At 49.2% G+C, this 22,611-nt stretch overlaps 1 protein-coding gene across 2 annotated transcripts in view; it reads right to left on the bottom strand.

The window, feature by feature from the left end:
• Positions 1 to 22,611, bottom strand: part of PIK3C3 (phosphatidylinositol 3-kinase catalytic subunit type 3) — an 875,540-nt gene that overhangs the window by 78,886 nt on the left and 774,043 nt on the right. For both annotated transcript variants that reach the window (XM_078674734.1, XM_078674732.1), the window contains one exon: positions 21,207 to 21,332. In XM_078674734.1, coding sequence (XP_078530860.1) covers positions 21,207 to 21,332 — 126 coding nt within the window. The remainder of the gene's footprint in view (positions 1 to 21,206; positions 21,333 to 22,611) is intronic.

Raw genomic sequence — 22,611 nt, 5'->3', positions numbered from 1 at the left:
CGGACTCTGCCGCATTCTGTGACCGGGCGAGCCTGCGGGACTGCGAGGACCAGCAGCCGTAGCGCTCTTCAATCGGCAGCAGCTGGTTCTCTTCCCGCCTCCTCCCTGACTGCCTCCACCTCCCAGCCTGTTGCCTTAAGACTGCTCGCGGCCCCCGCATCGCGGGAGCCGCTCGCAGCAGTAGTGACAAAAAACTTTTTTTTATGGAACATATTTCCCCCGTACCTGTTGGATTGTGCTGAACTTGACCACGACTCTGCCGCATTCTGTGACTGGGCGAGCCTGCGGGACTGCAAGGACCAGCAGCCGTAGCGCTCTTCAATCGGCCGCAGCTGGTTCTCTTCCCGCCTCCTCCCTGCCTGCCTCCACCTCCCAGCCTGTAGCCTTAAAACTGCTCGCGGCCCCTGCTTCGCGGGAGCCGCTCGCAGCAGTAGTGACAGGAACCTTTTTTTATGGAACATATTTCCCCCGTACCTGCTGGATTGTGCTGAACTTGTGCCTTAAAACTGCTCGCGGCCTCTGCTTCGCGGGAGCCGCTCACAGCAGTAGTGACAGGAACCTTTTTTTATGGAACATATTTCCCCCGTACCTGCTGGATTGTGCTGAACTTGACCACGGACTCTGCCGCATTCTGTGACCGGCAAGCCTGCGGGACAGCGAGGACCAGCAGCCGTAGCGCTCTTCAATGGCCGCAGCTGGTTCTCTTCCCGCCTCCTCCCTGCCTGCCTCCACCTCCCAGCCTTTTGCCTTAAAACTGCTCGCGGCCCTCGCTTCGCGGGAGCCGTTCGCAGCAGTAGTGACAGGAACCTTTTTTTATGGAACATATTTACCCCGTACCTGCTGGATTGTGCTGAACTTGACCACGGACTCTGCCGCATTCTGTGACCGGGCGAGCCTGCGGGACTGCGAGGACCAGCAGCCGTAGCGCTCTTCAATCGGCAGCAGCTGGTTCTCTTCCCGCCTCCTCCCTGACTGCCTCCACCTCCCAGCCTGTTGCCTTAAGACTGCTCACGGCCCCCGCATCGCGGGAGCCGCTCGCAGCAGTAGTGACAAAAAACTTTTTTTTATGGAACATATTTCCCCCGTACCTGTTGGATTGTGCTGAACTTGACCACGGACTCTGCCGCATTCTGTGACTGGGCGAGCCTGCGGGACTGCAAGGACCAGCAGCCGTAGCGCTCTTCAATCGGCCGCAGCTGGTTCTCTTCCCGCCTCCTCCCTGCCTGCCTCCACCTCCCAGCCTGTAGCCTTAAAACTGCTCGCGGCCCCTGCTTCGCGGGAGCCGCTCGCAGCAGTAGTGACAGGAACCTTTTTTTATGGAACATATTTCCCCCGTACCTGCTGGATTGTGCTGAACTTAACCACAGACTCTGCCGCATTTCTTGACCGGGTGAGCCTGCGGGACTGCGAGGGCCAGCAGCCGTAGCGCTCTTCAATCGGCCGCAGCTGGCTCTCTTCCCGCCTTCTCCCTGCCTATTTTAGCCCCGCCTACACCGCGTATCGCGGGACCGCGCGCGGGCTAAGCCCGGGCAAAGGGCGGGCCGTCTGTGGCCGTCCGAGGCCGATAGAGGCCAGGCAGGTCCATCCCCCTAACCCCTATTCAACGACCTGGACTAATTAAGGTACTTTACCAAGGCATAAAGACATTGTATTATTCACGAAATATAGCACTGTGTTCTATTAATGTAGTTCTATTTTATCGCCAATTTCAATGTCAACACGCTCAGGAAAAGTTAGGAGGGGGGGGTGAGTGAGTGGCACGTTAGATCAGTTTATCACTCGTGCTTACTCAGTCCTCGAAAAAGAAATTGCTATCACTGAGAGGCGCCTTTCTACCGAACATCTAAACCGTAAACGATCCTCGCTGGGGCCACTAGCGTTGGCTCTTTCCCCGGCTAGTATCCAGAAACATTCTAAAGGCATCCAGCTGGGTAATGCATTGCCAAGTTTAGGGAGTGTAGGAGCGAACCAAGATGGGCTCATAGTTCAATGTCACACATCACAGGTAGACTCCCCAATTCCCCAAGACAGTGTATCCCTAAATATGGAACATACACATACCACAAATACTTCGCCACCTCAGGGAACTCTAGTGCAATCAGCATCTACACACACTGCAGGGCCGCAAATAGCTACCAACAAAAGAAAAAGAACTGTGAGTGGCCGGAAGGGGGGGCGCCCATTAACCTCTAAAAAGTTTAAGTCCAAGAACCTAAACATAACAGGGAAAAAAACTGGGCAGGGAGGGCCTGTAGAATCTGTACCCTTCTCGCCAAATGCCGAATTACCCGCTGGCAGCTCTGTCCCGGGCATTTTACCGGCCCCGGGAACTTCTTGCCCTAAATCATTCACTGCCACGGGTGTTATATCTCATACACCTCTTTTCGCACATATTGAACAAATTGCTAAATCACTAATTCTCCCAATATTAGAGAGGGTAAAGGTCCTGTCGGAGAGGTTGGACCGATTCGAGCAAGCCACCCTTGATAACTTCTTCTTCCTCAAAACACTAATTAAACTACAGTCAAGAAACAGGCAGGATGATTGCGTCCCTACACAAAAGCCCCTCGTAGATCTTACATCTATACCTGACCCAGACCCATTGAATACTGTTGTAGCTTCCGGGCTTTCATCGAGAACGGATTGCATAACATCAGACACTGCAACCCTTAGCTCCAAACCTGGAAAGAGACCAACAATCCCAACTATGGCCAAAGGGGCAAAGGAACCTACACGTGGCTCCTCCATGCATGATCGGGAAAAAGAGAGTAGCACAAGCACAAAAATTGGGCATTGCAATGACCACCATATGTCAAACACAAAATTTGGGGTGGTAATGCCAGACAGCCAGAATCCGACTCACATTAGCTTACCACCCGAATGCCAGCCATATGTAGTGGTGTTAACGGGAGTACCACAGTTAAAGTCCGGGAAACATGAATCTTACCACGAACTGAAAAACAAAGCCATTTACTGGCTGAACAGAAATAGACCACTTCAATGGCCAGGTTCTGTTTGCTAGGAGGGTAAGCTGGGTGGGTAGTAGGACCAAGGATATTCCTGGGGACTGCATCCTTGTTAATTTCAGGGATTCCCGTGTCTCGAGGTTCATTTGTAGCCAACAGACAGACTATAATTGTAGTGGAATAGGCACTTATGATCTGCGCCACTTTCACCTTCAATTTTCTGATCCCCAGCATAATCAGAACGCCTATTTTCCATTTGGGCGGGGGGGGGGCTCATGGTGGACCTATCTCTATTAACCACTCTGCACATATAGTACCCGTTTTAAATACAAGTTTTCCGCCTCATGGGATGGATTGCAGATATTGACAAGGGGATAGTTATCCCGAGTATTGACGCTGTGGAGTTGGTCCCAGGTTCAGAGGAGTGGCTGCCATATTGGGTGTGGCTTTAATCCCCCGCGCTCTAGTCGCGCATAAAAGGGGACGACCATGTATCCGCGCAGCGGACGCCGGCAGCGGACGCCGGCAGCGGACGCGCCGGACCTGTGCCGAGTCGTGCCAGAGTCCTGCCCGTCTGCGCCCGTCAGCGCTAAGGAGGCGCAAGAGGCCAAGGAGGTCTCCACCCTCCTCGCTTATTCTCCCTCTGCTCTTAGGAACCTGGATTGTGCACGCGGTGCATTAACTCGACTAACCTAGATCATATCTCCTCACTAGGCATTGCGCGCAATGTATCCCCTTCATCTTCTTGCGGCAAGCACCCAGCTGGTCTCAGTACTACTGAAACGCGCATCCGGGTCCTATATTTAAATACACACTCATTGGTAAAGCATCAAGCTGATCTCTTTCTCCTTCTCATTGACGAAAGGCCTGACATCCTTTTACTCACTGAGACCTGGCTGACTGATGATTCTCTCCCTGACATCCTAGCAGCTCTGCCCCCCGATTATTACCTGCTTAATACGAACCGACCTTCTGGCCGTGCTGGCGGTGGGGTGGCAGCTGTCATTCGAAAGGAGTTTAAATTTATCTCCACGTCTTTTTTCACTCTCACTGACGTGGACAACCTCATCATCAGCTTGGAGACTGGAGAGGGAGCTCTCACCATAATTATTCTTTATCGTCCTCCCCACCCCATGCCTCTGTTTTCTGTTACCTTTGGTGAACAGCTAGCCAATCTACTCACCTCATCTGCTCGAGTCGCCATTTAGGGCGACTTTAACTATTGGTATAATGACAGTGACGCTGGCCCTCATGCGGCCGAGCTATTCGAAGTTCTCGCCAGCTTTAACATGACTAAACTTGTCACTTCTCCTACCCATATCGGGGGCCATATTTTAGATCACATCTGGACTCACAGCCTTACTCTTTCCTGTCCCGTGATCACTCCCTGTATTTGGTCTGACCACTACTTGATTGACACGGTGATCACAGTCAGGGGCTGTATGAAGGTCCCTTCCCTGGCAGGTGGGATTGCGCGTAAATGGAGCACCCTTGACTCTCAGGCTTTCCTTTCGTTCCTGGCTGAGACTCGCCCTCCGCCGTCTAGTGCCGCGACTGTTCATACTTATTATTATTATTATTAATCGGGTTTTATAAAGCGCAAACAACCCGGAGGCCTCGTAGCGCTATGTACCGTCATACTAAGGAGAAAGGAGAAAAGATTAGTTGAAAAGGTAAGTTTTCAGATCCTTCCGAAATTTAAGAAGGCTAGATTCACTACGAAGGATGGTGGGCAAGGAATTCCATTTCTTTGCAGCATTCCAGGAGAAAGAGCGACCACCCCATCTAGTACGTTTGATCTTAGTGACAGTAGCTAGGAAAGCAGTGCTGGAACGCAAAGTTCTGTGAGGAAGATAGGGTTCCGCTAGAGAACAGATCATAGTAGGTGCAGTTTTCCACATGGCTTTGTGCATGATGCACAGGGATTTAAACACCACTCTGGCCTTAATGGGGAGCCAGTGCAGTTTCCTCAGGGCCATGGTACCTGATTGTCGTTTGTTAAGGCCTAGTAGGAGGCGGGCTGCAGCGTTTTGTGTCACCTGCAACTTCCTTATTGTAAAAGCGGGAGCCCCTAAATATAGGGAGTTCCCGTAGTCCAAACGAGACAAGATAATGGCTTGCACCATTATTCTGCGAGCTTCAAAAGGGAGCAATGGTAACACCTTTCTCAACATACGCATGAGCCCAAAGCATATGGCGGATAGAGTAGTGGCTTGCTGCAGAAAACTAAGGTTAGTGTCCAGCCAAATGCCCAGGCTCTTTACATGGGACTTAGGTTGAGGCAGGGGGCCCATACACGAGGGCCAGTCTGGTAGAGGGCTGGGAATGGCTGAGTTGCCTAGCATCAATAGCTCCGTTTTCTCGCCGTTTAATTTTAGATGCGAGGTAGCCATCCACTGAGCAACCGCTGCCAGACAGTTGCTTAACTTAGCAGAGGAGGAGTCCGCCTGGTTCATGGATACGACTAATTGCGCATCATCGGCGTACGTCACTATATCAAGGCCAAACGAGTGAACTATATCAGCTAACGGCTGCATATAAATATTAAAAAGTGTTGGACTCAAGGCAGACCCCTGGGGCACACCTTGATCCAAAGGCCAACATTTTGAGCGGGTCGTGCCCTCGACAACCGTAAAGGAGCGATTCTCCAGGAAAGACTGGAGCCAGTGCATGGCCTTCCCAGAGATTCCCATTTTATGAAGGCGATGAAGAAGAATGCTGGTGTTTACGGTGTCGAAGGCGGCACTAAGATCGAGCAGCATGATTGCTGTAGTGCCGCCTTGGTCCATTTGTTTCCTGGCTAATTCGGTTACCGCCAAGAGAGCCGCCTCGGTTCCCAATTTGGGACGGAAGCCTGCTTGGGAATCGTGGAGAAGGTGGTGGTTTTCTAAAAATTGGGTGATAGACGTATTAATGTGTTTTTCTAACAGTTTACTGACCCACGGAAGGAGAGAAATGGGTCGGTAGTTAGCCATGTTCTCCGAGTCCAGGGTGGGCTTTTTCAATAGAGCCTTAACTTGGGCACATTTCCACGCTGTGGGTACTGAGCCTGTGGTAATGGAGGCATTCAGGATATTGAGGATAACTGGTTTGATGGTATCCTCAATTGTTATTAACTGGCAGGGGGGGGCAGGGTCTGTGGGAGATCCGGATTTAATTTTCAACATGATAGCCCCAAGTGAGTTAGCATCCAGCAGTGGAAACTCTTCTAATTTAGGGGCGCTGTTACTTAGCGAGATAGTTCCTGTATCCTGACTTAAGTCGGGTGGGTTAAAAGCAGAGGCAATTTTCTGAATTTTACTGTGAAAGTATTCAGCTTGACTGTCACAGCGAACCTGAGCTTTACTAGGATCAGGAGGGGTCAAAGGAGTATCAATCAGAAATTTAGCTATCCGAAAGATTTCTCTAGAAGAGTTAGAGGCGGTTATAATTTTTTCCTCGAAGTAAGATGTTTTAGTACATCTGATTTCTGTTTTGTATTTTTTAATGGCTTCGAGATGAATGATTTTATCTGTATTACTGCGGGAAATCCTCCAGTTTCTTTCAAATTTCCTACACTCCCTTTTTAATTTTTTTAGTTGGGGAGTATACCAAGGCGAATCCTTAGATTTCGTTTTTTCTTTAAGGGCTTTAATGGGCGCAATAGAGTCCAGGGCTGAGCACAGCCAGTTGATGTAGTTCTCATACTGCAATGCCGGGTCCGTCTCATTTTGTGGGGGAGCCAGAGAAAGCAGGTTGGACCATTGATCAGGGGAAATTTTGGACCAGTCTCTCCCTTGTGAGATGGTACGGGGGGAGGCTGTAGTGACATAGCTGGTGTCCACTGTATGGGTACTAAGTAGTGGTCTGTCCATGTAAGGGGCAATGGGGTCCCAACTTCCAGTCTATGGTCATTGCTAAGTATCCCATCAAGGAGATGGCCTTTTTCATGGGTTGGTAAAAAGCCCTTCTGTACGATCTGGAGAGCTGCCAGACTGTCCAGAAATTTCCTAGCCGTTGAGTTATCAAGGTCGTCTAAATGGATATTTATATCTCCCAATATCGAGAAGTGGGGTCTACTAACCACCAAGTCGGCTATCTTAACTTGAAGTGATTCAATAAATTCTCCTATTTGATTAGGAGGACGGTAAATAAGAGCGCCAGAGAATGAGACTGTAGGTGAAAAGTCCAGAGTAAAAAGCATACTTTCACAGTTGGCGATATCTGCCGAAGAGGTTCTACAGAGGTAGTGATTTTTAAGAAGAATGGCTAGGCCACCTCCTCTACCCTCTGGTCTATCTTGCCTTTGTAGAATATATCCCATTTGTAAGATAGAAGTGATGTCAGAGTCCGATGCATCCTTTAACCATGTCTCTGTCAGGAAAATTACATCGGGATCATTCTCCTCTAACAGTAGGGACATCTGCACAGCATGTTTGGTCAGGGATCGGCAATTTAAGAGAAACATTTTGTAAGTTTTAGCAGGATGCAGTTGACCTTTCTGACTGGAGAATGTAAACTTACAGTGAGAGCAGATTCCCGTAACCGAGTTAGGTTGTATGGAGTTCCGACAGGTATCATTGATAGGCCCCATAAGGTTTTTTAGTGTGGTTGAGTCATACCGTATCGGTTGGCTGCATTCTGTACCGCACTGCACAGGGGGGATGGCCCCTGGTCCCGTCCGGTCGCGGACGGGCGCAGACGGGCTTGCCTTTGGCGCGCCGCCGGCGCGCCCGCTGCGCCCGCCCGCTGCGCGGACGGGCATGTCTGCTGTTTATATCCACTGTGGGGGGCGGGAGGAGGGTGGGATCGTCGATCATCTAGACCGCGATCCTTCCCCTACCCAAGATGGCGCCCAAAGTTAGATCAGCGCCCAGCGCCCGGTAAGCGGCGCTCTATCAGCTGAGGAGGGGAGAGGAGGCCGCCCTGGGCGACGTTAATCTCGCACCACGGTCAGGCCAACTGGATAGTTAAAAACTATCCTATTAAAATATTTACAGTTTTTAAAAGCAGGTAATTTCAATCATTTACTGCCAGTTAGCAAAATATCAGGAATTCTGAAAGGAGCAAGAGCGCTGAAGGGCCCCCGGCTTTCCGCCTCAGGGGAGAAGAAAGTATGGCAAATACTCTGGAGGAGGATCTCACTGGCTGGATTACCAGCGCCAGCGACCGCTTTGCCCCTCCCTCCAGATTCCCCCGTTCCCGGCACAGCAAGTCCCGCAAGTGGTTTAACGCCTCCCTGAAAACCCAGCAACTCGAACTGCGCCAGACGGAACGTAGGTGGAGACGTAACTACTTACCCATCGACAGAGAGCTATACGTCTCTGCGCGGAAAAAATATAAAGATGCAATTACGGCAGCAAAAGCTCTCTACATCTCGGATAGGATCCTCACTGCCCCCAATAAATCCAAGGAGATTTTCTCAGTTATGAGGGAGCTCACGTCTGACGCAAGGACTCTTCCCTCTCAGACTCAATAGTCCTGCAATGCCTTAAATAGGTTCTTCATCGAAAAAATCATCAAGATCAAGAATACTATTCCCCCTGCCTCCCCTGATGGCATGCTAGCATCCCCTCCTGAAAAGTCATTTTCATTATCATCCTTCCCCGCCCTTGACCCCAGTACTTTGGCCAAACTTGCTGTTCGGGTCAAATCCGGCTCGCCTAATGATTGCTGCCCTCCCTCTGTCTTCCGTGACATCTGCCTGACTCTACCGGACTGCATCCTGCCTCTGTTAAACACCTCTCTCGAGGCAGGTGTGGTGCCCAACTCCTTTAAGGAGGCTGTCCTGGTGCCCCTGCTGAAGAAGCCTGGAGCTGACCCGGACGATCTCGCCAAATTTCGGCCTATTTCTCTCTTGCCCTACCTATCCAAACTTCTGGAGGCACATGTCACCAGCTGCCTCTCTAACTTTATCGAGTGTTCCAACTTTCTCGAACCCAACCAAGCCGGCTTCAGACCAGCCCATTCCACCGAGGCTGTGATCCTGGCAGTTATGGATACCCTTAGGGCTAATGCCGATAGAGGGACACCACAGGCGCTGGTCTTATTGGACTTGTCGGCAGCATTCGACACGGTGGACCATAACATCCTCGTCCACCGTGTCGAGCAAGCCGGCATCCGAGGCCTGGCCTCTGCCTGGCTCAAATCCTTCCTGTCGGGCAGAACCCAGGCGGTCCGATTAGGCCCCTTCATCGCTGCGAAGGCCCCATCCATCTGCGGAGTGCCTCAGGGTTCATCCCTGTCCCGTCTGCTTTTTAATCTCTACCTTCAGCCGCTTATCTACTCTTTGAAGAGGTGGAATGTCACCGTGTTCAACTACGCAGACGATCTGCAAATCATCTTTCCGCTCAACACCCCTAATGCAGCTATCGACTGCCAAGCGGTGTTGGTACACATCCAGCATTGGATGAACTCCCACCAGCTTAAGCTGAACCCGGGGAAGACCGAGTTAATTCTTCCAGGCAACAGTCTCACTCACTGGGGCCCACAATTCTGGCCGACTGAGCTTGGCTCCCCGCCTGTCCCGGCAAAGTCAGTAAAGAGTCTCGGGGTCATAATTGACACGGAGCTCTCTCTTGAACATCAGGTGGGGGCGGTTGTGTCATCATGCATGCTCCAGGTCAGAAAAATCAGGAAAGTCTCTCACCTCCTTACACCGGAGGCTCTGATACAAGTCCTGATTGCCTTGGTGCTCTCCCGCCTGGATTATTCAAACTCTCTGTACCATGGCCTACCTAAATCCCTCCTCTACAGGCTTCAGATTGTACAGAACCAGGCGGCGAGACTGGCCTATAAAACCCCGAAGTGGCAGTCTGTGAGACCGCTGCTTCGCAGAATCCACTGGTTGCCGGTGGAACAGAGGACTGCATTTAAGATCGGCTGCCTGACTTTTAAGGCTGTGTCTGGGACCTCCCCCGCTTTCCTCAAATCATTGGTCATCCCTTACTGCCCGGTACGCAACCTCCGGTCGTCTTACCGCCAACTCTTAGTTGTCCCTCCTATTAAACTTAAAAGTTCGGCGGCCGCAGATTCGCCCACCGGGCCCCCACTCTTTGGAATCAGTTGTCCCTCCCACTTAAATCTGCCAACACCCTTCTGGTATTCAGAAAACGTCTGAAAACCTACCTCTTCACGCAGACTGCCTAGACCCCCGCCTTTACACCTCACAGCATTCAACCAGCGCCAGGAAACCCATGGTGTCAGTGCGCTATATAAGAACACCTTAAGATAAGATAAGATCCCCTTGTTTTGCCACATAATGACGTGGCTGGGCCTTCGCCATCTGGCAGTAGGGTGTCTCCTAATAAACAATGGATTCTTGGAGTCACTGATAGTGTCCATAGTAATAACAATGACATCTGTAATTCCAGTTCAGTACCCGATCCCCCTAATTTGTACAGTGGCTCCGGGAACACTAAGAGATAGGGAAAATTGCAGGGGACTATCACCGGGACCGTGTTTAGAGGCAGCCAAGGTCCTGGTGTTGAAGACCAGGAAAAGAACTTGATCCTGCCAGCTCAACCCCATGGGACAGGGACTACTGCAAGCTCACGGGTAGCTAGTTTGTCATCCCAGGCAGCAGATCCCAGTGGGGAAGGGGGCAGCCCTCTTTTAGTGTCTCCATATTTACCTGTGAGTATCGCTGTGGTTGATCCTCCTATGAGGATATTGTCCTGGAACATAGCGGGCATTTCCAGAAAATTAGACTTGCCAGACTGGAATGCCCTGGTAGAGTCTTATACAATCTGCATCTTTCAAGAGACATGGAGCCTGGTGTCCCACAAAGTGGGTTATACCACCTTCTTCTCACCAGCTGTATCCCCCAGCGCAGAGAAAGGCCGCCCTTCAGGCGGGCTGTTAGTCTGGGCAAGCATTTTGCTGGGATGCAGCTTAAAAAAAATTCAATGTGACTCGCCAGACATCCTAAGGATCTCAGCTAGTGGTGCTCGGAGAGGGAGAACCATGGAGATATTTGATATATATGCCTGTGGCACAAAAGGTGGCACTCCATCCCCCATAGTTGCACTGTTGGAAGATGAACTCAGGCGATGTCATCCGAGTGCATATGTTCTAGTCGCAGGGGACTTTAATTGCTCATTTGAGCCCCTTGCGGCAGAAGATATTCTAGATAGCATTGAGGACGACACTAGGAGGGGTATACCCATACTTGCAATTAGCCCGATAAAGAGGTGGTCACAACGGGCTACACAGATGAGCACTCTTGTTATGGAATTTGGCTTAAGAGCAGCAAACGGCAGAACCCACTCAGATCCGACTGGGGCGCACACGTACAATAGAGTAAATCATTCCACAAGGATTGATTATATTCTCCTTGATTTCAAACTATGGAGTTTCATGCAGGACATGGAAGTACTTCCAACCACGGATAGTGATCACAATCTCCTCTCCCTGAGCCTGCACCCCTTGTGGTCGTGTGCGCACGGTCCTGCATTACAACTTGCACCAATATCGACTCTAGAAGTGCACCCCTCTAATTGTGGTAGGCGCTTGAAATGGTGCAAAGTTGCCCTGGATGAGGGGAAAGTCAAGAGCATAGGGGCTATCCTTCTGGCTGCACAGAGTAAGCTGCATACAATCCTTACTGACCAATGTGGCTTATCTAAGATCTCAGATATTTTCCAAGAGACCATTGAAGCTTGGGTAGCTTATTTCTCGTTCAAACCAAAGGTGCGGTACAGAGAAAGGCCTATAGACCCAAGGACAATGAGGGATGGTATTGAATTGAATTGAATTGAAAATTCCATTTATATAGCGCATAACCACCCGAAGGCCTCGCAGCGCTTGAGACTGATTTCTGTATGCGACTGCAGGGTAGGATTAGTGCGCTTTTGAAAACAAATGGGTTTTCAATTCTCTCCTAAATGACGTCAGGTTATTATTTTGTCTGAGGGATAAAGGCAAGGAGTTCCATGCCTTCGCCGCTGAGTGAGTCAAAGAACGGCCACCCCAACGAGCTCTCTTGATTTTTGCTTTAGTTGCCAGATGCAGTGAGGCTGAACGTAGGGTTCTGAGCGGCACGTAAGGCGGTATTAAAGGGTACAGTACTGCCGGGCCAGTTTGATGAAAGGATTTGTGCAGAATGCACATGGCCTTGAATAATGTTCTGGAAGCCACTGGAAGCCAGTGAAGCTCCTTTAGGGCAGTTCTCGCCGACTGCCAGCGAGGGATATTAAACAATAGGCGTGCGGCACAGTTTTGAGTGACTTGAAGTTTTTTTGTCACTGTTGCCGGGGCCCCTAGATATAAAACATTTCCGTAGTCCAGGCGGGAGAGTATCAGGGCCTGGACCATGACCCTCCTCGCCTGGAATGGGAGTAGAGGGAGCACTTTCCGGAGCATTTTCATTAGCCCCACGCATACAGAGGCAGTGATAGTGGCTTGGGACGAGAAGTCCAGCGCTCTCTCCAACCAGACTCCCAGACTCTTTATCTGCTCTTTAGGAAGAGGGGGAGTACCGAGACACAGAGGCCAGTCATCCAAAAAGGAGGTGGGAGAAGAATTGCCAAGCACCATAATCTCGGTCTTCTACCCATTGAGCTTGAGGTGGGAGCGTTGCATCCACCCAGCTACAGCCTCTAGACATGGACCTAAAGTGTTCGACGAACCCCCCTCGTGGTCCAAAGAGACTTGAGTGTCGTCTGCGTAGGTGACAATCCGCACACCAAAGGGGAGAACGATCTTCTCCAGAGGCTGCATATAGACATTGAACAGCGTGGGGCTCAGGGAGGAGCCCTGAGGAACCCCACAGCTGAGCGGATATTTTGATGATGCCACCTCGCCTTCAAATACCTGAAAAAAGCGATCCTCTAAAAAAGAGGTCAGCCACAACAGGGCCGCGCCCGACACTCCCAAGCCACTCAAACGATGTAATAGTGTGGCGTGGTTCACAGTGTCGAACGCGGCACTGAGGTCCAGGAGTATAATAGCTGTTTTACCACCTTGGTCCATTATGGCTCTGGCTGCCTCTGTGACCGCTAAAAGAGCGGTCTCAGTGCCATGCTGTGGGCGGAACCCTGTTTGGGAGACCTGAAGCAATTTATTGGACTCCAAATATTCCCCTAATACTTTGTTGATATGTCTCTCCAACAGCTTACTCATCCACGGAAGCAGCGAGATGGGGCGAAAATTGGATAGGTTGTTAGAATCCAAGTTCGTTTTTTTAGCAGGGCCCTTACCATTGCACACTTCCATGTGGATGGTACAGAGTTGGAGGTAATGGAGGTGTTAAACATCTAAATGTCGTAAAAAAAAAAAATCAGCATTAATAAAGGCAGTAATGAGCAAGTCCCAAGGGCCCATCCAGTTGGCTAGGAAAGAATACAAGCGAGCTGTGGTAGATGCAAAAAAGGAGTGGGAAGATCACTACTGGCAATCACTCAAAGAGGCTAGCCTTGGGAGAGACGCTGGCCGTTTCTGGAATATAATAAGAACCAAGAATAGACCCGGACACGACATGATAACTTGCAATATAACAGGGCAAATATGGTTTGATCATTTCTCTAAATTGTATTCTTGCCCACAGGGTGGTCTAAACGAGTCCTTTCCCTATAGCCTCTTGCAAATCCCGGGCGATACAAATAGTTTCCCTTTTACAGATATGGAAGTCGAAAACGCTATTAAGTGTATCGTGCCACAGAAAGCAGCAGGCCCTGATGGTATCCCCGGTGACCTCCTTCGCTCCGACTCCCACAAATGTCCATCCGATGCACCATCCCTGGCGGGCGAGCGTATTCCAACTCTCCTATTCGCCGATGACACCCTTCTTATCTCTAAGTCCCCGGTTTGTCTCCAGAATCTCCTTGATAGCTTCCAGTCTTTCTGTACCTTGAGAGGGCTTGTCATAAATACTGATAAAACTAAGTATTTAGTGCTGAATCCGCCAGAAAAACTTGGTAGACACCCAGTTCTGAACTCTGTATCATTAGAAAGGGTTATAGTGTTCGATTACCTTGGAATACGCATTTCGGACTCGATGAACTGGAACCCTCATATCCAGAAAATGCTTCTAGGTCACAAAAGGGTAGTGGGGGCCGTTCTTAAGGAACAGCGCTCTTCCTCAACTAGACCGATAGGCCCAGCAATTGATATCTATAAGGCTAGAGGTGTAAGTTTGACCTTATATGGAGCTGAACATTGGGGTTCAAGCAACATGGAGCAATTGTCTAAATCTGAAAACAGATTTTAAAAGAATTTAATGGTACTCCCACAGAGCACTCCTATGATTCCTCTGCTACTGGATTTGGGTTGTAATTCGATAAATGACCTGGCTAAACTCCGACCGCTTTTCCTTTGGGCTCGGTTATGGCGAGTCCCGGAGCTAGCAAAGTACGCTGAAGGTCTGTCAGAAGTGATGTCTATGTTGGGATGGCAAAAAATCAAGTGGCTCAAAGATGTTAAATCCCTTTTATGTGATCTGGGCCTTCGTGAGGCATGGGAGAACAAATCAGCTCCACCAAAAGGAATGTTAAAGAAACTTTATTGGAGCTGGGTATCTAATAAGCGTTTCTCTGATCCCAAATTAGGAAGAATAACTAATGATTTTTTGAGGATCAAGGACGCACCAGGTAGTGAGCCCTATCTTGATATCATTCAAAAGTCTTTTGATAGAGTGTTGTATTTTAAATTTAGGATAGGTACATTGCAATACGGGAATTGACCACACGTTGGAAAGTTCCCTTCCAAACATGTCTTTCTTGCCCCAATTGTGACTCAAGGGTAGAGTCAATGGCACATATTTTATTTGCATGTCCGGCATACAAAGCACCTAGGAATCACTGGCTAAAGCCATTATGCAGAGAATTAGGTACAAGAGATCACTCTGTAGCGCTGCGCATCCTACAATCGGACACCCGATTGTTGTATGTATGCGGACTGGCTAAGTTTTTGAGATGGGCTTGGTCCATCAGATGTAAAAGGCTGAGAGAAATTGTTTAATCCAAGATTTTATCTGTTTGAGTAAATAGTTTTCACTCTTATGTAATGTGATTGATTCGTTGTATAAATGTGTATTTTTAAAAGAAATAATTTTAAAAAAAGTTGCTACTGGGACGCCAATATTGATGAAATGAGCAGTCACCCTAAGCGCTGATTTTATGTATATGCTTTTAAGATATGTTTTATCGAAATAAAGCCTTTAAAAAAAATAAAAAAAATAATACTACAAGTCAGAAGTAGTGCGTATACTTCAACACTACCAAATCAAAGAAAGCCATAACACAGAGACCACAGCTGTGGACATCATAGAACAAATTAAACAAGACCCAAAGAGGCCCAATCACAAGTTGCTAGCCATGAGGCACTGGACTGCAGAATCAGCATGGCTATCAAATAACTGGAGGCCATCAAAAGGTAAGTCTCTTAGCTGCTCCTGAACATTCTCGGGGAATCTAGAATCATGCAGCCAAGCATGCCTCCATAGAACTACTTTTCTAGCCATAGCCTAACCCACGGAATCCGTAGTGTAAATTGTCGACCTGATAGTGAACTTAGCCAGTTCACAACTATCCTGCACCAGCTGAAAAAGTTCAGGTCTAACTTCTTCTGGAAGAGAAGGAAGTAATCGGTCGATAGAATCCAATAAAGCAAAAGAAGCCCTTCCAAATACACAGGACGTGTTCAAAGACCTTTGGGTCGTACAAATTTTGACCACACGTCTCCAATCACCGGGATTCTCCGCTTGGCGGAAGCAAGGCAGGAACTTCCAAATCCAACGAAGCCCAAGCTGCCTGCACAAGGCCTCCGGCCATATAGAGCTGAGAAAGACACACAGAGTCATCTGGAGAAGGTCGATGACGATGTGCAATAGCACGCGCAACAGCGACTCTCCAAAAGGAAGAAATGGCTCGACCCCAGTCCCTCCTTGATGGAGCAGATCCATTAAGGGATCAGAGGACAGAGTCACCATAGGGAGCTGCAGATTTAAAATGTCAGCAGCCCATTGAATTACACTAGCAAAAGCCGCACTAGCCTCTGTTGCTAGTCTAAAAGGAGAAAGTAAATCAAAGGCAGGGGATGGTTGAAGACTAATGTCCCCACCAAAAACCAAAGAACCTCCTGCCAGTGGCTGGCCAAGAGCACTTAAACACTCAGAATCAACAGATCTGCAGGCTCGCCCTGCAACTTGGGGAAATACCAACCAAAGGAGTGCCATCCTCAATTTGTTGAGGAGATGGAGCAGAAGTCTCAGTGGCAAGAAAACACATCTACGGTGCCAACCGACGTCGAGACGGCGTTGTATCGATGGCCACCACTATGGATGTCTCTGGCGCCGGACGGTGCCAAGTTGGCGTCGCATCGACGTCCACCACCAAGACTGATGTTTGCTTCGCAGAACGTCAAGGCATTAACAGGTCATCATCAGCAGACACCATCAAAGTCATAGCAGGAAGCTGCACCAAGCTGTTCCCCGACATTGTAGGGACTCCATTGACGAAGTCAGGGTCCTCAATCAGTTCAGAGGGCAAACCTGCCAGCGAATTTCCTACCAGAGTCCTTTCCACCTCTTTGGGGGCCGAAGGCGTTCAGGGCGAGTGCTGAACCAGAAAAGGCTTGCAAAGCCGGAAAATACTCCTCCATTTGGGTCCTAGTCTCTCCCTCTCCAGGATAAGGTGGAAACCTCTGTGTCGACTCCTGTGCAACTGCCTCGGGTAGGGACCGGGTGGAACTGGCACCAGCGTCACAACTTCCCAAGGCCGTGGGCCTCCGTGACTTTGCTCCCTTCTAGTAGGATTTACCTGATTTCGGCGAGCGACATTCCCGGGAATGGCTTCTCGACGAGCGACGTCCAAGGGAACGGCTTCTCGACCTGCCCCGAGCAGGATCCTGAGTACGGGAGGAAGAGTGGGCCGCTTGGATGCCAAACGGGACAACCGGGCTGACAGCAACTTCATCCGACGTTCCTGTAACGTCTTGGGCTTCAGCATCCGACAGGCGTTGCACTCCTCGGAGTCATTGTGCTCTCCCAAGCACCACATACAAATGGCGTGCGGATCCGTCACCGGCATATGTCGCATACAGGTCTTGCACATTTTAAAGCCTGAAGGCATCGGCACACTGTCCCAGTTGCACAAGGCGTCTAGTAGGTCAAAAAAAAAAAGAGGCCTGAGGAACCACTTCTCCTGGATCTGCGTTACAGCGTGGAAAATAAGGAAACTGACGTACGCACCCTGAGGGTACTTGTATGGCTCCCCTGATATCATATCCATGGATGACATCACTACGGAGCCATACGACGCCAACCCTCGGCACACATAGGTACTGATGAAGAAGCTCTAGATCCAGACTGGTGCCTGGGGGAAATTCTAAGTTAAGGAATCTGCGGATGGATGTCTCTATCAGATTTAGACAAGTACTAAAAGCTCTCTTTATGATATTGTGGGTGAGCACTTAGGCCTATCCAGAGGGTATGTTACGCATTTATTGCATTCACTCACTCAAGGCTGTTGGCACACTCTCAGAGACTGAATCCAAACCAATTAGGTAAGTATTAAAAATGTATACAAATGTTTTATTTCTAGAACCAAGCAAGTGTTGGTACAGTTAGGTAAAATGTACTTTCAATTGTAAAACTTTACAAGGAAATGCAATTGGGAATGGTTTGTATTTGCTTTAAAAACAGTTTAAATTACACAGAAATTACTTTTGCTTTACTTTTGGATTCCATTGACTACTCGGGGTGGTATGCCTATATGCCACACCGGGGATCCTACAATACAAGGTAAGTAAGACTTTTTTAGGTTTGTGATATAGTGGCTTTTCTTTCATACAAAAGTTCAGCTCCACACAGAACACTTTTAGGAACAAAACATCACAACATTAGTTACTATGCAAAAAAGAATGTTATCGGTTTGCAGGTAAGGAAACCACCTGTAACAATAGTTTTGGGGGTTAGAACTTAGGTTCCCCAACGTACAGTTAGGCAGTCAATTTGTACCACCAGTGGCACTGGGGAAGAGGGTGCAGAGTGCCGGGGCCCAACGTTATCCAATGGGATTAAGGGGGCCTTCGGTCAAGGGCTGCTTACAAGCAGGCCACTCAGGTATGTGACCCAAAGCTCTTGAGGTCAAGATCAGCAATGTAGGGGCCAACGTTCAGCACAGGAGCTGCAGACCCTGCGGCAAAGGGGCGGCCGGGTGCAGAGTGCCAAGGTGATGTCGGGGACCTTGAGGATTCCAATGGAGATCTTCGGTTCTGAAAAGATTCTCTAGGTTCAGGCAGGGAGGCTTCCTGTAGACAACCACCAGCTGAAGAGGTAAGTTTGTTTCTTGTGGGATGCCTGGACACCATTGATTGGCCCACCCAAGGCTGTGGGGCTTCTTGTGCAGGGCTGTCTTTTGGTGTCAGGTCTTCATACCAGCTCCGGTCGCAGTTGGGGGTACCCATGAGGTTGAGGCTACAGGCGTTGACTTGAAGCTTGAGGGAGGTCGGGGATCACCTGATCCCAGGTCAGGATCGCTGGGGAGATCTCCTTGTGGTGTTAGGCCACTCCAACTCAGGCCGTGGGCGTCAGGTGCAGAGTGGTGTAAAATGGCAGAGCTGCCTTAATCCAGATTCTGTGGGTGAGTCTTGGTTTGAGCAAATTAGGTGCTCTCGGGAGACAGAGTCTGAAAGGTGAGTGCAGGGCAGGTCCTCTGGGCTTTAGGGGGCTGCCCTACACGCCGGGGTTTCTGCTGTGGGCAGGTCGGAGTTGGGACAGGCTGGTAGGGCTGGAGCCAAAGAAATTGGTGTACTCTTCTTCCTGGATCAGTAGGGCTCTTCCATCCTTCTTCTTTCTTCCTCGAATCTGAGGAGGCAAGGCTCAGGGTCGCCCCTAAACACTAAATTTAGGGGCTTTTACAGGGGTGTGCATGTCGGGACCAATGGGTCCCTTTCTTGGAGTGAGTAGACACCCTATTATGCCACCCTTGAGGGACTAGGTCCCCTCATCTTCAAAATAGAGGGGACTGAGATTTGTGCTTCACCTCGCCTCCCCCACCTGAGGGGTGGGGTTGGCAAAGGTGGGCCCACTTCTCCTCCTAACTCGGTTTTCCAGCCCCTTCTACCACCCAAAGTGGGGGCCAGAAGCAGTGGCAGCCAGTTGCCGGGGGCAGCAAAAGGCAGGGACAGCTTACAAAGGCGGCAGACCTTTGTAGCTTCCCCTTCCTGAACCCTGCCCATCCTGGGGGAGGAGGCATGACACCTCTGTCTAGGATGGACCCAGAGAGCGGAGGCTCTCTACACAGGGCTACAGAAACCAACCTGTCTGGTGGTGGCAAATGGCAGGCAGCCATCCAGGAACCACACCACGGTTGGACGTTTTCCAGGGGGCATCTCTAAAATGCCCTTTGTGTACATTTTACATTAAATCCCACACTGGCATTATTTTGAGATTAATGTGCCAAGACGTTTGCTACCAAACTTCCCAGTGTTCAGTAAAGCAATTATGGAGCTATGGAGTTTGTATTGACCACCTCCAAGACCATGTACTCTTGATGTCTTTACCGCATTTACAATGTCTAAGAATGGACGTAGACACTGTAGGGATACAGTGCTCAGGCAACCGTACGATCACCTGTGGTCTAGTGCACCCTGCTAGAGGCCACAGGCAGTGGTTTGCATGCATGGCAAACAGGGATGTGTGCCATGTTGACTCTTCACTTTACTCTGCACCAAAACACGCAACCTGCAATGGCAGTGTGTGGGTGATAAGGTGCAGGGCCCTTAAGGGTGACACAACAGGTGCTGCAGCCCTTAGAGTCCTTCCCTGGTCACAGTGCCCTTGGTATCCATGGTAGCTTTTACAAGGGGCTTACCTGTGGGCAGAGATGTGCCGATTGTGGGCACAAAGGTACAGCTTTGCAAAAGAACATAGGCCCTGGGAACCTGCTTGGCAGGGACCCAGGGCACACCAATTCAAAGTGCACCATGTGTCAGGCAAAAAGTGGGGGGGGTGACCATGCAAAAAGGGGACGCTTTCCTACACACGCTCAGAATGTCACTTTGAGGTCCTGGTGGAATGCTGCTTGCTTTCACCATAGACTAGACACCATCTATATCTCTTCTATATCTTTAGCTATAAAAAGAGATCTTTTATGCCTTCCACTAACCACGTAGTTATCCCATTTCGCCTCAACTGCTAATAAAATGATTACTGTGTCAGATGAAGTATGGAAGCTACCTTGAATTTCACCCAACTGCTTTTATATTCACCCCTTGGCTGCGGCGGTAATTCCGCCGCAGTGCTAGGGGGCCGGCCGCGCGGAGCCGCCATGCTCGTGACGGAACCACTCCGTCACGAGCCTCTGGCGAGCTGTGCTTGTGACGGAGGGGTTCCGTCACGGCCCCGTCCGCTCAATGGAACGCTCACGCAGGCGCAAAATCGCTGCCACGCAGGTGTGGCGGCCGGGCCGTGACGGAACCACTCCGTCATTAGCACAGCCCGTCTGAGGCTGGTGACGGAGTGGTTCCATCACCAGCACCCAAAGGGTTAATAGAAGAACTATACAATGTTATAAAGTTGTAAATATGATGTTTACTTTTTCCTAATGTCTATAGTTTTGTGCTGTTATTAGTTTTTCTATGTTATACAGTAAAGTTGCATATGGTTTTCCTTTCTCCAGGTACATAGAATCTATATTTTCTTGTATTTTTATCTATTTGTACCAAATGTTCCTACATTGACTGTATTTTATGCTTACTACTCCTGTTCTATTGTTTGCTATTATGACTTATGTTAATTATTGAAATGCCGTTTTTTTGCTGTTCTTAATAAACGCAAACTTAAAAAAAGAAAAAAAGTCGTTGGGAAAGCCAAAAATTGCATGGGGCTGGGGATGGGGCTGTTAACACATCAGCGGATAGATAAGGCAGGGCAGCCAGCGTGGATCACTGGAGAAAGAGGTAACAGCAGAAGTCGATGAAAAAGAAAGCATTGAACCAACGTGTGGGGTGGCTAACCCATGTACTTTGAGTTGGGATTATAAGCAGATGCACACCCTACTGCTCACAGGAAGCACAGCCAAAATATAAACAGTCATTGATCATGGAAGTGGAAGAGATATTGCACATTATGCATCCATGTAATATATGATGACCTAACCTTCTTTGGGATCTTATGTATGGAAGTATAATTCAAAGATAAAAGAAGGCTCATGTCTCCCTTTACTTTCTACTAACTCAGTCTCGTTAGATTTTCCTTCGGGAGGGAGTGTTGTAAAAGGCACATTTGGTGTTTCTGCCTGATCCTCTCCCTCAGCTTACCTGTGCAAACTTGTGAATCTGTTCCACCACAGCAGCAAAGAGAGCATTCACGCTCTCGTCGATGAGACTCTGCATGTAATGCACCGCCTCCTCATCCGACAGGTCCAAGCGGAACTTATCCTGCACCTGTGACACAGAACACAGGCAGCCAATCAGCACGGTACAAGGCAGGAGACAGGGACAACAATGCATGAAACGTTAAGAAACATGGTCAGTGCTAAGTAAATGAATGCACACGCACCAGGTTCATGTGGAGAAAATGACATAAAATACAGTACATACGTCACATGATCAATGGTTTCCACACTTTGGGCCTGGGTCCCAATGCCCAAGATAAAAGGCAGTAAAGGTATTCATGTACGACTAACTCTCTGTTTGGTGGTAGACTTTCAACTGTTTGGTGATTTATAAACGATTTCATGATCATTTAAAGCTTTCTGGGACCAACCCAGACTTCCTAGAAAATTCAAATGCATAAAGTGTACGGTTTTGCAATTTCCACTAGGTGGGGAAATCTGCACAGACAAATGAAAATGAAATGTGTATTAATAAATGTAAATCAAATGGGTATTATCAAATGAAAACCAAATGTGTACTAGCAGTTTTTCCCCTGAATGGTTTTAAGTGTATTTCCGGAGAAACCCCTTTGCCCGTACCCCTAATAAATATGGGGGGAGTCCAATTCCCATCATGGAAAGCTACTTACTCATCCTTTCTTTAACCCTGTGGGGCGTTGCCTTCAAGTGTAAATCAATACTCACAGAAGTACACTGTGGCAGATGTAGACCGGCTTGGGCTAGAGATGGGAGAGTCACTGAAAACTCGAGCCAGACTCGAACCTGAAGCCTGGCTCTGGTTCAGCTCAAGGTCCTGTTGAAACCTCGAGCCCATAACGCGCCAAGCTTTATGTGACTTCTGCTTGCTTCTCTCCCTCCTTCCATCTACCCATCCAGGGTTTTGCGCAGGCTTTTTAAGATGCCATAGCATTTGCCGGCCACCACTCTAGTGTGGTGTTCGAAGGACAAGTTGACATCCAATGTAACCCCCAGGTTTTTCACCTGCTCCGAGGGGTTAGGGGTGGGCCCAAGTTCAAGTGGCCACCATGCAGAGGACCAGATGGAGGGTGCTTTCCCCATCACTAGGAGCTCCGTTTTACTCGCATTGAGGCGCAGACAGTTATTTTTCATCCAGCCTGCCAGTTCTCCTAGAAAGGCCGAGAAATTTGCTGCAGCCCCTTCTGGGGGCTGGGATAGTGTCACCACCAATTGCGTATCATCCGCATAGGACATTATCTCCACCCCATAGGCTTCCACTATTTTAGCAAGGGGTTCCATATACAGATTGAATAGTGTGGGGCTCAATATAGAGCCCTGCGGGACCCCTTGCCTTAAAGAACCTACTTCTG

Source organism: Lissotriton helveticus, chromosome 2_1, assembly GCF_964261635.1.
Source record: "Lissotriton helveticus chromosome 2_1, aLisHel1.1, whole genome shotgun sequence".
In the NCBI taxonomy this organism is placed as follows: Eukaryota; Metazoa; Chordata; class Amphibia; order Caudata; family Salamandridae; genus Lissotriton; species Lissotriton helveticus.
Note: the sequence above shows the minus strand (reverse complement) of the source record. Positions and strands in the feature narration are given on the sequence as shown.